Below are 17,176 nucleotides of genomic sequence, written 5' to 3' on the forward strand. Positions count from 1 at the left end.
AGGAAGTACCTGGAATAGCACACTGTTTCTGCTCTTGTACCAGTTCCACAGCCCCTTTCTGTAGTACAATCTACAAAACCCATTGGTCTGAAGTGAAGGCCCTCCAGGCCTGTGGAAAAGAGGATACCCATCCTCTAAATGGTGCCCTGTGTTCAGACTAGAGGGAACTAAGGCTGCTACCCTGTGGTGGCTGGAGAGAAGGATGAGGAGGAAGAAATGAGGAAGAGAGGGGAGGAGGAGACATGCTAAGTCCTTTATGTTAGCGGTACAGTGGATTGCCATGTTGCTTTGTTGGGTGCTTGGGTCTTGCTCTCCGACTCAAAAGGAGAAAACTCTCGAGAAGTCTCAACATTTCTGGTATTGCCAATAATTGCGTTGTTGCTGTGTCGGTAGGCCCAGTGCTCTGGCAGTGCCCTTGCGCTCCTTAAATCTTTTCAGAGCCAAGTCTGCCTTTGCTCCAAAGATGTGACTTATCATACTGGAGCTCCATTAGGGCAGATTTGAGCATCTTGTGATAATCCTGAGTTTCTGAAGCATGCATGTCGATGCAGGGATATGGATGTGCCCATGGTTCATGCCACCAAATCTGCTGTATTGGGACTTGAATAGATGACCAGTTTTGCAGTTTTTTTGTCCATTTTTCAATAACTCCATGAAGTAGGGTTGAAGGTGCTCAGGCATGGTCTGTATCACCAGTTGTGCCATGTCCCATAGGGTGGGAGTATAACGTCCCATCAAACAAGTCGCATTAAGGGATTTGAGGATGATACTGCCAGCTGAAAAGGACTTCAAGATCTGTTCCAGTTTCTTAGATTATTTTCAGAGGGCAGAGTGGAGAAGCCTCCTGGGGCCAATTATGATGAGCAGGATGCCTGGACGACAAGCCTCTCGGGCGACGGATGAGTGAAGAGAAAAATTAGGTCTCCTAGAGCTGGTGTATTTCTCCTGACCACCAAGCCTGTTGACCACAGAAGTGATGGGCTTCTACCGCTCTGCAAGGATCGTCTCCATGAGAGTTTTATTAAAAGGTAGGTTATACTGAACAAACTGTTGGTTGTAGCACTTTGGTGAAAAAGTTAGCTTTGTTCTCTGCCGAGGGGTGTTGAAGGTCAAGAGTTTCACAGCCTTTTCTTCAAAGAAATAGCATCCCCCTTCCATGAGACTTTGTTCTTCGCTTCTAGAACTGTGTGGCAGAGGAGGTATTTCTATTAGAGACAAAAAACTGAGACCTATTTTGGTGAGTTCAGTTGTGGCACAGGTGGGATTGAGGTGGCATTGTTTAATTGTTTACAGTGCAAGCAGTGGCGAAGGGAGCCTAGGTGTACAGGGTGATCTGCTGAGATATGGACAAGTGACGGAAATGGACATGGATACGAGGTTGAGGTCAGTGTCAGGGGGAGCAACAGGAGGAACAGTGCAAATGGTGCTGTAGCATATGTCACCGACATAGTGACAAATGCGTACCCCTTCAGACCAATAAGGTTTAAGAATGTATCAGACTCCGTTCCTGGGGAAAGGAAAATTGGGTATTGATGACATGGCTAGGGCCTTGGTGATGGCGCCGCAGGTGTCATCAGATTAGGGAATTACATCAGGTCAGAAGGAGCCGCAGACCCTGAATCCGCTGAAGGAATCTCAATTAGCTCCGGCTCCAGGGAAGAATCCTGAGAAGGTGGAGAGGAATGAAATGGAGACTTACTTTTGAAGATCAATGCTGTTTGGAGTCATGCTGTCATTTCTTCTTGTGCTTCCTTAGGATGTCTTCTACGACGATAGTGGGGACTCCCCTGGGCCTTGACTTCTGTTTGGCTTGATGATCATCCCAGCCAGAATCATAAAGATCTTGGTATACCGCTCCTTTAGGGTTTTGAGGTGCATGCTTCTGCAAGAGGCGCAAGCTTTGACGTCATGATTGAATCACAAGTAGATATTGTGCAGGTCTATGATGAACATTTGTGCATGAGTGTCCCTGCAGGGTTTGAAACAAACAAGCAGGGGGAGAAATCTCTGTATTGCACCTGCAAAAATCAATGTTTATGAGAAAACGACAATCTACTGTGAGGAGAATACTCTGAGTAGAGCGAAGCTCAGTATTTGCATTAATGGCACAGAAAAAAGGAACAGACACCATGACTTCTTCTGGGGGTGCTTTATGGCTCTAGTGATGTCACAATGGTGTTATTTCCAGCGCCGAAGTGGAGCCAGCGCTCCCGATCGATGTGGAACGTTATTGAAAAGTTTCTGGCTTGAGTCCGACACCAGAGATATTCAAAAGATGATGAATTTGCAGGCAGAAGTATTCAACAGAAAGAAAGGAGCTGATGACCGTGTGCAGGGGTGGCACTTATATGCAGCTCCAGTCTGTCACTTTCCAGAAGGAGCCGTACGGCAGCACCAACTGGAATGTGCGAAACTACAGAAAAAATCTCCTGATCCTGTATGGCAACTCAGAGTATTGTAAAGATGAGTAATCAGCAGTTGGAGGAATCCATGAGGAATGCTCTGTTTCACATTATAAAAATAATGTTCCTCTGACTACAGCTTTCACAACTTCACAAGCAATTATATTTTGCATAGTAACATTATTTGCTTTTCAAAGTCATTTAATTTCATTGAACGGCTAGTCTAAGAGGAACGAGAAAACATTAAGCGTGGCACATATAGTATTTTTATAGCTTCCAAATGTATAACAAACTTGGTATAATATGAAAACCTACTCTTCTTCATCAAGGAGAACGCGTCTTCCACTCTTCTTTTTACAGAAGCATTTTTCAAAATCCCTTTTGCCTGCGCAAAGATAGAGAATAAATTAATTACCTATATGCTGATTTCATTTTACGCTAAACATCATAGCTTCAAACCTGCCTCATTTTCTTAATATCAAGTTGGCAGAATAGGATATGTGAGATTAAGTACTGAGTGTGTATTGCAAATCACCGAGGAGTTCTGTACCCGTATAGAGTAGGAAGCCGAGGAAGAATTCCTTTAGAAAACCATGGACGCTGGCGGTGACTTGCAATACCCATATAATGTACAGCAGACAGTACTTTATTCATTATAATACCAGCTCATATTATCACCATTCCAATAAACTGCTTAATCCTTAGTGTCTTGCTATTCCATATGAAAAAGATAATAGGGTAACAGAAATTAAGCATTAAAAACAATCTGTAGCGCAAAATAAAACACAACAAAAAGTTCTTCAAATGTGAGCAAAAAGACAGAATCAGTTCAATGTAAATCAAATGTAAAATGCTGTAGCTTAAAACCTGTAGAAACATGCAGAGAGATCCTATCCTTTTAAAACAAACATGCTGCCATAAAAAGAAAAACTCAGCTGGAGGATAAAAAACGAGTTTTCACTGTTTAGAATGCAGCTGCAATTATGCTCCATGACCTGCTTTTAATCACGACTGCTGGCTGTAATTAGTTATTACAGTTGGGCATCTGAGCCATTTTATTATTACAGGCGACTAGACATGTCACAGCCTGTATGTAATAAGTAAATTAAACACTGGCTTTCATTCAGGGATTTCAGGCTTCCATATATTGTGTTAGAATATTCACTTAACCACCATGAAAGCGAGTGATTTAATATACAGCACTGTGGAAAACAGAGTTTAAGATGATATTTACAAGAAAATGATACTCTAAAAATTAATTAAATAGGATCATGGATAAATCCTTGCTGCAGAAATGTTTCGAATGTACCAGCTACGGGGCAAATGTAGCACGCATTTCACTATCTACCTTTTGCTATAGTAACTAGGTCAATGAAACGAAGTAATAACACAAAGCAACACTTCTAATGGATATTCTATTCTTCAAATATACTCTGAAAAAACAGGTATCTCAATGTAAGCACACGCTCTGGAAACGGTGAATAAAAGTGAGAGTGTCCATGGTTTATCTGGTGCTGCCACAGCCCTAGCCCTGCATACAATTGGCTGGTAAGAGTTCCACTACCTTAGCTTTTGGGCGAAGGCAAAGCCACAAGCGGTGCCAGTGAGAATATTTGGATACTGATGTCCTTGGAAAGATACCACTCAAAATCAATCTCTGCCTCTACAGGCAGCATTGGTGGAACATTTCTCCAAATATAAGGTAAAGGAACAAGTTACTTACCTCTGTAACACTGTTTCTGGTGGAAACTGTTTGTGACTAAAGATTCCTCACCTCTCACTTTGGTACTATTCCCCGGGAGTTAAACCGGATTCGGAAACGTCAAAGCAGTACTCCTGCAATCCATCAGGTGATTTAATGAAAATCTGCATCCACTTGTTCTGCTCAGGAGGAGACAAGCAGAGCCGTGTGTAAGCTTCACCCATGCATGATGATGTCTGTTACTTTATTAGGCTGTCTGCGAACTCAGACGCAGAGCCCATTTGCAAACTAGCATTATCAGTATGCAGATTTCTAGATCACAACCTTTTTATATGGAAAAGAGTCAAGTTCCTAAATGTGAGGGTTGGTGAGGAATCTGCAGTCAGAAAGATTATCCACCAGACAGAGTGCAACCAAAGGTAAGTAACTTGTTCTTCTGATTGATACTTCTAACCACAGATTCCTCACATTGTGAATAGATACCATAGCAGTTTCTGCCCAGGTGGTGGGTCTGTGAGCTGGCTCATAACTAAAAGTCGTGCAGGACCAAGAGAGAAAAATGCACATCAGGACTGTCGAGGCAGTAGTGCTTTGTGAACATGTCTGTTGACACCCACATAGTCACCTGACACGTATTCAAGGCAGGCCCTCTGCATGTCAACTTAGTGGTCGCAGATTTGGCTCTGGTGCAATTAGCCCGTAGTCCTTCCAGAGGCTGCTTTTTGACCAATACTTAGCAGATCTCAATACAGAGCACACTCCGTCAAGAGAAGGTCTGCTTCTGCATTGTCTTTTTTTGCCCCAGCAAACGTCACAAAGAGCCAATCGTCCAGCTTATGTTACTTGGTGTGATCAATGTAAAAACTAAGTGCCCTCTTGGGGTCCAAATGATGGAGTCTCTCTTCCTCTTTCCAGAGATGAAGTGGAGCAAAGAAAGCCAGGAGGGTCATAGCATTGTCCAATGTGAAACTGTGTCATCACTTGTGCCAGAAGAGAAGCTTGTGTCCTCATCACTGGCTTATCTTGGAAGAATGTAGTATAGGGTAATTGGACAAAAAGAGCCTGAAGGTTACTTACATTTGGTAACATTTTTTCTGGTAGACACAATCTAACCACAGATTCCTCACGTTTGAATATTCCCCAGGTGTCACACTAGATCCGTAAAATCTTGAGCAGTACCTCAGCGCACTGGTAGGTGGTGTTGATTGGTTCCGAACTGGAATAGTGACGCTGTGGTGCCCATAAAAGCACCATCTCATCCAAATATTGCACAGGGGTTCCTGCGCACCGTATTACTGCCTGTCGCCATCCTCTCACCCCAGGTGACCCAGACTTCCTCTCCCAGCATCCCTCCCCTGAGAGCCTGGTAGTGCAGGCCTCAACATCTAGGCCATCCCACATGTGTTCCCTTTCATCCCAACAGACAGGAAATCCAATAGGTGGGACAACTTTTGGAAGCACATTTTTTCTTCCACCAGCCTAGCCATGCGGTCTGCGGACACTTCATGCCCCTTAGGCCATTACTCGCATGCACTGTGGGACTGGGTTGCACAGCTGCTTCCCACAGTTCCAGAAGAGGGGGATGCACCATCCACAACCAAGCCCTTGTGAATGGCCGGGATGCAGCAAAGTTCACCATCAGGTGCCAGCTTAACACAACAAACTTATTAGTTAGAGCCATAGCTTCTAAAATGACGCTGTGTCATGCCTGGTTGCTCTTCAGTGGGTTCTTGAGGAATGTCCAGGCATCCTTGATTGGCATGCTCTTTGACGGCTTCCATCTATTTGATGACAAAGCTGGCACGGCGCTCGATCACTTTCGAGAGAGTAGGGCCACTGCCAGATCTCTCTGGATTTGTCTATCTACCAGGTTTCAGGGGCAATCCTTTCGAACCCTAGCGTGGACGTGGTCGGGGTACCTATGAGCCTGGGGAATATTCTAAGGTGAGGAATCTGCAGTTAGAAGTCTGTGACAGAAGTTCGCTCACATGCCGAGATGATGTTATGGTAATCAAGAAGACCATTTCGAGAGTTGAGAGACCTAATGGACAACTGTGCATTGGCTCAAAGGGAGTACCCCTTAAAAAGTAAGTACCACATTTAAATCCTAGTGGGGCATTACCAACAGCTTTTGTGGGAATAAATGTTGCACAACTTTCAAAAATATCATCACAACTGGTGATCCAGCAACCACAAAAAAGCACACTGGGATAACATGAGGCATTTACCAATGGAAACACTAATTCTTGGTGGGCCAGGGACAAAACAAACAACAAAACATCTGACAACTTTGCCTGCAGAGGGTCAATCTGATGGGTGCCGCACCAAAACACAAATCTGTCCCAGAAACTGGTGTACATAGATTTTGTAGAGGGATGTCTCACCACCAAAATGACATCAACTACTTCAAGTCAAATTAGGTCAACTTCAACCACTCAGTCACCAAGCATGGAGATTGTGCAGGTCTGGGTACAGGACCCTGCCCAGCTGCCTCGACAGAAGGTCCTCCAGCTTGATCAGAGGACAGATGCTCATGCCCAGGATTTCTGGTTGTCACACTCTCCTGGTCCAATTCAGTGCCACTAGGATGACTTGCCCCAGTCGTTCCTGATCTTCAGAACTTGAGGAGGAAGAGACAGCAGCTGGAAGGGAATACAGGGGTCCTACCCTTGGTGGATTGAGTCTCTGAGGTCTTGGTGGTGGCAAAAAGATAAAGCCAGGGTACTCCCTATCGATAGAAAACGCTCTGGCCACCTCCGGGTGTAACTGCTATTCATGGTCCACTAGGCATCAGTGGCTGGGATTGCTTACCCTGACGTTTAAAGATCCCATCAAGTGGTTCACCATCAGAGAAATTCCCTGGTGGTCAAGCCACTTCCAGAGGTACAGACCACCTGGCTTAGGACCCAAGACCCCACTATTCCCTGCTTGTTGCAGTACCTCATGGTGGTGGTGTTGTCTGTGAGCACCTGCATCAGCCTTCCTTGGATGTTGGACAGGAAGGCCTTCAATGCCAAGTGAACTGACTACATCTGTAACAAATTGAGGAGTCGGGCTTCCACCAGAGACTAGAGTCCTCTGAACTCTACTCCTCACAAGTGGCTTCCCCTACCCATAAGCGATGCATCTTTCACCAATGTCAAATTTGGGTGGAATAAGGAGAGAATGTGGTGCAACAGCCAGAGCTGCCGACACGGGAGCTACAGATCCAGGTTTGAGTCTCAGCGTCGGTGCAACATCCAATGATTCTGGGCAAATCACTTAATCTCCCCTGCCCATGAAGGGCGCCTGGATAGTCTCACAGGTGATAAGCTGTGCTATATAAATCTACAACCTAAACTAAGGAGATGGGTCTGCCACTGACCCAATCCCTGTCCAGCAGCCACCACTGCAGACCTCCTGCAGTCTTCTCGATAATCTGGATACAATCTGATCGATTTCCCTGGTGCTGAGCCCACTGGGACTTTAGATCCTACTGCAGAGCCTGCATATGCCATCATGCATGTTTCACCAGTAGGATACAGGAAGCCAGCAGTCCCAACAGCCTTGCAGCCATCCACACTGAAATCCAGGATAGAAGCTGAAACATCAGGATCATAGCCCGAATGCACTGGACTCTCTGTTCCAGGGGAAAACGCAAAACCGTACGGTATGCAGAATGGAGTGTGTGCAAAGGTGTGACTTTGGCACACTGATACTCAACCCCAACAATTTTGGGGGGTTAGCCAGCTGCAGGTGGTCGAAAACTGCTTGGGCGAGTCCCACTTGAACAGCCAGCAGTTGAGGTATGGGAAGACTCGTACAACAGACCTCCGAAGCTGTGCTGTGACCACTGCCATGAGGAACCCATGAGGGCCACTGGTAAAGCCAAAAGGGAAAACTGCAAACTGAAAAAGATCCTGGCCTACTGTGAACTGCAGGTAGAACCTCTGGGCCAGCAAGATGGGGATATGAAAATAAGAGTCCTGCAGGTTTAACGCCGCCATCTGGTTTCTAGAGTCCAGGGCACACAGGACCTGGGTTAGCGTAAGCATCTTGATTTTTTTCTTTCGCAGGAAGGAGTTGACCGAGCAAATATCTAAAACTGATTGTAGGCCTCCATCCTACTTAGGCACCAGGAAGTAGCAGAGATACATACAGCTCCTACTATTGATGTCGGAACCCTCTTTATGGTTTCTTTGGCCAAAAGGGCCTGCATTTCCTGCTGCAAGATGGAAAGATGGTGTTCCATCACTCACCCTGACGGTGCTGTAAGGTGCTGTGGGGTGAAAAGAAATGGAAGACGCAGCCCAGATGACCAATCTGGAGTACCCACTTGTTTAAGGTGATGACTTGCAACCCCTAGTGTAAGGAAATGCCTCTTTTTGCCTGATTACCTCTAAAGGTTTAGACTGATGCTGTTGGTTTTCCACTCTGACACTCAAAAGTATACATTTGATTTTCTTACACCCAATTGGTATACCTATACTTACTTATAGTACCCGAGGCCTGATTCACTTATTGTGCTACCCTGGACGTGACAACGTGAAAACATGTCTCCTAGCCTGCCACTGCAGACTGGCAGGGCAATTTTTAAACTGCTATATCGACTTCATAATTTAAACTTTGCCATTTAAATTAATGGCAAAGCCCAAATCTCTCTTTTTTAAATATCACCCCTACAGTAGGTCAACTGAACCCTAAGGCAGGGGGATGCATATTAAAAAGTAGGACATGGATTGTCGCTCCCACGCCACTGACAGAAGAGGTGAACTTCAAGAGTCAGATGGCCAACTTCCAGTTATAGCCTCAAAAGCTGAAGAAGCTCGTCCTGGCTAGTCAGTAGCCACAATAACCTGATAGCCACTGACTGACTGCTGACGTTCAGCCAGGTAGACCAATTACTGATGCTCAAAAGTTGCACTCCAGTTTGCCTTACCTGGGTGAGTCGGATTGCAGCGTGGTCACGCACGATAGACACTAGCCTCCACCAAAGGGAATCACTGATTTCTCTGTGACCGGGAGTCCAGTGGCAACTGGCCTTTTGATGGATCAAAGAGGGATGGCCACAGGGATGGATGGCCACAGGGATGGACATTCATCCCTGTGGCCAAAGCTGCCCCACATGGAAGGTGAACCGAGGAGTAACCAAGGGAGACCACGTCAAACGCACAACCTCCTCAGCATCCTGTATCCCTTGCATCAGTACTACTCAGTTAAAGTCTGTGGTGGTTTGCCCATAGAGCCTGAGACTGGACTTGAGACTGCTTTGGTGACAGGTAACTGTCCTACAACTAATTTCTGGCCCCCTTGACCTTCGCCCTGCTGGAGTTGGTCACCCAAGGCGGGCTGGTGTAGACTAACTCAATTCTTCAAAATTATACAGTTTTCTAACTTTGTGGTTACCAATGCTTATTGGAATTTTGCGGTGATTTTCGATTTACTTAAAAATCTATATCTCCAGAACCTCCGGTTGAGTTTGTTCATTTTGATGTCTAAAAGTTCATTTGAAAAATATATATTTTTAGAAATTGGTGTCAGAGATTTTTGTGATGTGTGACTTTCTTATTGCGTTGTTTTCGTGCTTCTAAATGCTTTACACTTGTTCTTTTCTTTAAAACTGATTGCTTGAAGCCAGAGTGACACAGCGTTGAGCTAAGGTTTAACAAACGAGCCTTACTGGACCGAAGTTTATATCATGAGTGCATTACACAGTGAGGCTGCACAACCACACCATATAATACACCGCATTCCTCACATTGAGGTAATGTCAGACCCTGTCTTGGACAGGGTGGCTGTGTGCCAGAAACGACACATGTGGTTGCTGGAGGGGTGGGAGACTACGCTGCACACTGTCTCTGATGCCCTGGTCTTTGTCATATGTTGTGACTTCAGCCACAAAAAAGCTAGATCAGTTAGATTGGCGGTGGGGCCAGGCATTGGCAATAGTGAAAACTTGTGCCATAGTCATGAAGGGGGTGCGATTGCTGGTGAAAGTGTCTGATGGGAGCAGACAGACCCAACAAACATCCTGAGCCCTGTTATTCCTAAAACAATCCAGGGCTAGATATGTTTTCTCGCCAAAAAGATGAGTTATCAAAAGGCAGGTCCATTAGGGATGCCTGGACATCCCCAGAGAAGCCCAAAGACCTCATCCAGGTGTGACACCAAAGTGCCATACTTGTTACTTTGTCCCAACCTAAACAGTTGGTAGTGTCCAAGTCACAGTGGTTGACAAACTTTGCTACTTCATTTCCATCATGAATAGAATGGGTGAGGGATGCTTGAAAATCCTGGCCACTGTGCCCCATAGGGTATTTCAGCTGTAGCTTTAAAGGCATCTGGCGTTGACAGATCTGAGAGCAAGGCTAATGGAGGAGAACATACATTTTCAAAAAGTTTCAATGCGTTTTGACTTACGATCTGGTGGGGTTGTGGGGAGAGCATCAACATTTACCTTACTTGTGGAGGCCTATATGACCAAACTCTAAGGCATAGGTTGCTGTGTAAGAAAGTTGTTGTGGTGCTGGCCTATGGTAACAAGCACTTTATTTAATGGCAGCCCAGAGCATGGTTTCGCCCAAGTGCTAAAAGCATATTGGTGAGTGCTTGTTGAAAGGTTTGAGAAATTCTGTAGCTGCCTGACCTGGTTGGTAAGTCTTACCACCATGGTAGGTAGTTGTAACCCAAGTACTTCTGCCGCCCCCCACATCACTACCGTGAAGGAGTCACTTTCTTCCATAGCAAGGCCCAGAAGAGAAACCAGGCCATTGTCTGGGAAGGTGTCTAGGCTACTTGCATCCTATAATTCATCATACCAATTATCCTCAGCATGCTGGAGAACAAATACATTTCCTTCATCAAAATTGTAATTTTTGGCATCTGTGCCAAAATTACTGCGCTGTTCCTAGGCTCTGCCTTGAGATAAGGGCAAGGTACCTGAATCAGATGGGTGTCGGATAGCTGCACCCCAGCAGGATATGGGCAAGGACTCTGTCGACATTGGATCGGTTGTGCCTCCTACTCCAGCATCAGTGTCAATGCAGATGGAACTGGTGCAGGAGGCAGAGCCAGGATCAAAGTCGGTATCAGAGCCGGTACAAACCTCAAAGTGGATTCAGAGGGCACAGAACGTGTAGAGGGCAGACCCACCGGCAGAAGTTGGACTAGAGGCCCTTGTGGATCTCTGGAACCAAAGGCGTTCCAGAAGGAGACGGTAAAGTGCTGAAGATTTACAGTATGGCCTCACGAAAGGCCTCAATCTGTTGCGAAGTCGCGGACGGATCTGGTATCTTGGGGTAAATTGGGGGACCAAGCTTGGAATTGGCTTCAATGGCACTCAGGAGGCAGACCAGGAGGCATGTTGAAGCCCCTGCGCCTTTTCTGGAGTTTAAGAATGGCGGGATGGGGAAGAGATCTGCTTGAACTTCTTACGTTTCTTTTTAGACCCACCAGATAACTATGACCGCAACAATGATCTGCCACGTGCAGACTTCAGGAGCTGGACTGGATCCTTCCTTTCTGTTCATCAAAGTGCAGTCATCGTAGTCCTGGAGATATGTTCCATCTGAATGCAGTCATAGTAGTCCTGGCGTTGTGTTCTGAACCCAGTCACCACTGGCATACAGTGTGGGTTCTGTCTCAAACATCTGCTTGCAACAATCCCTACAATGCTTTAATCCTACCTTTTTGTGAGGTGAAATACCTTGCACATTTTTTGAAGAAGAAATAAGGGGAAAAAAACTTGAGAAAAGATGAAGGAGCAGCTCTGGATCCACATCTGAAGGCATGGAAAGAAACAATCTGACATCAGTGCACATAGGCGGTGGTTACACGCAGCTCGGCTCGTCACTTTCGGAGTGGAATGAGGTAAAGGCAGAGTCGCACAACCCCAACCGCCGGCATGCAGGAGTCCTGCTTTGAAGTTTCCAGATCAAATCTAACGCCTTAGGAATATTCATGAAGTGAGGAATCTGCTGTAGGAAGTATCCATCAGAAATGTATTTATTTGAGCTATGACATTAAACCTCATCAGAATGATCACACTTAACCAGTGCTCAGAAAGCAAGTGCAGATGCTCGGACAGCTCAAGTCATTGTGCAGAAGAAAATGTTACTTACCTGAGATTACAGTTCTCCATATTACGTATATTTCACAGGTTCACATGCTTAAATCATTTCATAATGTCAGACAGTATGTACATTTCAACTATTAGCAGTATAAATATACATTCATGCTGTGAAAAATATTGATGTACTAGGCCTAGAACATCTACCTCATTATGCTGGTCCAAAATTCAGTTAATGAGGTGGATTTACTTCCCACACAATTCTATCTCTCTCAGATTTTGCTCATGAAAGAGTGGAATAAAGAAAATAATCTTCTGAAGTTGCCATAGCAGGAAATGTAGTCAATCTCTATGCTGGTTATTTAATACATTCACATGACTGTAAGTGAGAAGTCTCACCTTATTGAAAAATATGTTGAAACACTGCAAGGTCTATCGTGGACTCCTTTCTAACGTGAAGATTCAGGCAATAATGTCTGGTAACGGACGTGGGAGGTCTTTCATGTTGCAGCTTTGCAAGCGTTTTGAGGGGCTGTACTGGCATTTGCCTCAACTTCTCATGTATAGTATGCATTTATTTAACCCACCGTAATAGAATGACATTGCGGTGCAAGCAGTTTACAGTGCCCTGTGTGGTGACTATATGATCTTTCTTGGAGTACTAAAAAGCACAAACCACCTACCTGTTGCTGTAAATTATATCCTTTTATCCATATCAATCTCTAGCACTTCTTGATAGCAAGGTACAAGTAAAGCACTTTGCTGCTTGGCCAGAATTTGTAAAAAATGCTGCTAAGACGACAATTAATTGAGATGAAAACCAATTGGTTCTTTTGGAATAAACTTTGGATTGGTCTTTAGAACACCCTTATCTTTGGTGAACTCTAAATATGGTTCTTTAATAGAGAAAACCTGTATTTTGCTGATTTGATCATACACAACAAAGCTGTTTTTCAGGTTATGAATTTGATGTTTGCCCTGTGGATTGACTCAAAAGGGTGGCCCGTGAGTTTTAATAGAACAGTGTTTAATTTCTACACTGGTGGCAGTTTGAAGAATGGTGGGTATGAAAGAATGAGTTACTTACCTTTGGTAACACATTTTCTAGTGGATACTCTAACCACAGATTCCTCACCTTTATAATATCCCCAGGTGCCAGACTGGATCTAGAGATATTTCTTTAAAGCGCTCCTGTGCACAGGCAGGAGAGGTTGCAGCGGGAATGCATAGAAGAGCCCATCGAAGAGATCTGGCCAAGGCATTCCACGCTGATGAAAGATGCTGTGCACAACAGCTGGGTGGAGATGCCAACTGTGATCGGCCAGATGACGTCCAACAGTACATCAACGTTTTTATTACGGTCCAAACATTAGAAACATATGTCAGAGATAGCACTTCAATGATAAGCTTGATAGAGGACATGATGTTTGGCTCTGATACCGAGTCATTGGTGACCCTTGACATCACTGCATTATACAGCAACATACGACAGCAAAAAGGCATTCTCATCATTAAAGCACATCCCAGACTGTTGACAGTTCCCACTGAGTATTATGGAACTTTTGACAATTGCCTTGACCGCCAATTACTTTAAAAATGGCAACCCCTATTACCAGGAATATGGCAGCACTTCAATGGGGGCCGTTTTCACCCCAAACCTGGCTACATTTATGTAGATGTCTTTTGAGCATCAGTTTGTACTTAAAGAATCTAATCCATACTGATCCTCGATAAAATGTAGGAAGAAGTATATCGACAAAGGTTTTATGGTCTGAGGTGATTCACATCCAGATTATAGGAATTTGTCACATACCTCAACCAGACACAAACTAACCTACAGTTTACATGTAACTGCGACAATCAGCAGATTCAGTTCCTGGATCTATTAATTAGAAAGGACAACAGGAGATTGATAACATCCCTAGACAGGAAATCAACTGTTAGCACACCAAAGTTTCCACCCATGGGCCCTGAGAGACAGCCTACCATAAGTGAAATTCTTAATATGGCCTCGTAATTGTACCCATAAATCTGATTACTTCAGAGAAGCACACATACTACAAGAAAGACTGACTGAAAGAAGCTACCCTGGTAAGATTGTGAGAGCTGCTCTCAAGCAAGCTTGGTACTGTAGCAGAGAGGAAATATTGTAAACCAAACCCAAGCAAAGTTGCAAACAACTAGTGTGCCTAATCACATTTTGCATAGGTGTCAACTTCTTCATAAACAAATTTGTTTATCAGTCTTCTTTCCCACCTCCTTTCAAAGACCTTTAGACTAATGACAGTGGACGAGTGGGGAGTGAATATCCCACTACTGGCTGTTCTTAAGAAAAATAGAGACGCTGAGCTGGACAATCACCTCACATAATTCAATGGTATATATAAAGTTAAAATAAAATAAGCATTGACAAAGCCAATAGGTCTCGCCTATGCAAGAGATATTGACTTTGTGAATGTGTTTTAGCTACGTTGTTTCCAATGCACTACCCCATATATTACCCTATACCTCTCTTATATCCTTTGCCTCCACTCTCGGACTCATCCCAAACCTCATTCGACTACTATGATCTCCAAAATAACCCTTTCTAGTCTCTTCCCTCCTCTGTCCCTCCTTAGATCACTCCAAAGCTCATTTTAATACTATGCTCTCCCAAACAACTCAATCAAATTCTTCCCTCACCTATCCCTCCTTTGACTCATCCCAAAACTCATTTTACTACTATGATCTCCCTAACCCATTTCAAGAGATTCTTCCCTTCTCTATCGCTCCTTACACTCCTCCCAAACCTCATCTTACTCTATGATTTACCAATAAACACTTTATAGAATCTTCCCTTTTTTATCCTCCCTTTATTCTTTTCAATCCAACTAACAGACTTGCATGTCCACCGCTTAAATGATCTAAAAATGTCACTATACTAATCCACCACTAATCCTTTTTGGGTTCCGGAGTAGCGTGCTACTCACCAAAAAGCGCTTCTACGCCTTGTCAGGGGTAGCAAGCGCTATATAAATACAATTACAATACAATTACAATGTAGATCCCACATGAGACTTTGCATTGCTTTCATACAAAAGAGGCAAAATATAAGTGACAATTTAGTAGATTTGGCAGGGCCAAGCGAGCCTGCCAATAACGCAATGCAGGACCTGTGGGAACTCCCTGCAGAGTAAGGGCATTCCAAAAGTGGAACCCGTGTTGCATGCCAATTCACAGACAATACAAAAAACTTTGACCGTGGAACTATCAGTTTGAAATTGAGATATTTTTCAAATTGTAAGGCAGCAAATGTTGTATATTGTCCATGTCTTTTGATTTAAATTGCCCAGACCACCCAACAAGTGAAGATACATATTGGAAAGTACAGCAGTAGAATTTGGTGTGGGGTGACCTCTGTACCTTTGGTGACACATTATCTTGAGGGTGGTCACTCAGCTAATGACACCAGATTGCAAGTACTGGATGTGGCATAGACACCCGAAAGAAGGTTAAGATTACTCTCATTCAGTTAAAAAACTGTAATGTATACGGATTATGATGTGTGATTCCATCGAAAAGGGATTGAACTCTAATGAGGATGTGGTGTGGATTTGTATCTTTGCTTCAAGAATAAGCGGGCAAGAAACCTGATGGATTATGTATTGTGATATGGTATCACATACAATGCTACCCAACTAAGGAATGAATAAGGATTACATCCCATGTGAGCGCTATTCTGTGTGTTCTTTCGCCTAAGTGCTTATATTTTGTTTTTATATTCACTTGTCTCCCCCCCACCCCTCCCACTCTTAATTTTGTATCTTTTTTATTATTTATTTGTGATACTGTCCAGGTACTATAGAAGCTAGGGGCCGGCAAAAGTACAGACATCTTGCTGTGACATGCATTATGCTCATTTGCTAGTGTCTTATTCAGGACTAAGAAAGAAAAATGTCCTACTTTGGTGCTACTCTGTGATTCTTTTTTTTGTGAATTACTTTTGTGCGGTCTTTCATACCTTTGTTTTGCCGATATACTACCTTTTGGCACATTATTAACTAAGTCCTTGCTTCTATTTACCCACTGGTTGTGCATCCACCAATCAACGGCATCAGAAGTGTTGGCAGAACACATAGGCGCTCCAAGCCACGCTTTCGAGCAGCATCATATGCTCAGATTCAGCACATGTTCGCGCCTTATTTGAATAAAGACAGCGACAGTCGGTGTGCCATGCCATCTTGCAGCTGGAGGGAACAGTTCTCCCCTGGCAGGTATTTACTTTTGGAATCACTGAGCCTGGGCCATGCCTTAATGCGTGAAACATCAGTGATTATACAGCTAGAGTTTCATAACTCAGGGGGTAAGTGAACTTCTTCCACTTAATCAATTATCATCCCCCTAAGTAAGTACCGTTTCCTTGATTATTTCACCGGGGAGAATGAAATTCTTGGCCTGATCTCCCAGCCACATCACACACTCATGTGGATGTAAGGTATTAGTCCTGAAGTGCTATAATTCTAATTGTGCTCGGCCATTCACCTTCTATGTCTGCTAATTCATTTCTAATAATCATTTCAGTTGTTCCTCTCATCTATTTTGTCCTGATGAGACTGTCACCCAATTTCTAGGCCGAAAAGTTGTCGACAACTATTACAAACAAACAAGCAATGTGGTGACTTTATAAGGCCAATGGACTAGTAAGGATCATTTTTTGTGGTTGTTTGTTATGAGAAACACACAGTCACTTGTATATTTGTACAAAATATGCCTAATTCTTCCTTTCTTGTGGTTTTGCTTCACTGGGGACACAATGCACATTATTGCACTATAACTAGTGTTTGTATCATTCATATGTTTGCATTTGGGAACCAACAGATATGATAAATGCTTTTAATTGCAAAATTAATTTGTACGTGGCCCTGTACACAAAAGTCTGTTTGTGACTCTATGATCACAGCATTAAATGCGAGAAGGCTATTTAGCCCACTAAACAATCTATTCCTATAAGTCATGGGTACTCACAAACTTTCTCTCGGGGGGCAA

General features: G+C 43.9%; 1 protein-coding gene across 3 annotated transcripts in view; it reads right to left on the minus strand.

The window, feature by feature from the left end:
• RTTN (rotatin) overlaps positions 1–17,176 on the minus strand; it is a 1,165,399-nt gene that overhangs the window by 7,586 nt on the left and 1,140,637 nt on the right. For all 3 annotated transcript variants that reach the window (XM_085605903.1, XM_085605904.1, XM_085605902.1), the window contains one exon: positions 2,718–2,787. In XM_085605903.1, the coding sequence (XP_085462029.1) occupies positions 2,718–2,787 (70 nt within the window). The remainder of the gene's footprint in view (positions 1–2,717; positions 2,788–17,176) is intronic.

This window comes from Triturus cristatus, chromosome 5_1, assembly GCF_964204655.1.
Source record: "Triturus cristatus chromosome 5_1, aTriCri1.1, whole genome shotgun sequence".
Taxonomy (NCBI): domain Eukaryota; kingdom Metazoa; phylum Chordata; class Amphibia; order Caudata; family Salamandridae; genus Triturus; species Triturus cristatus.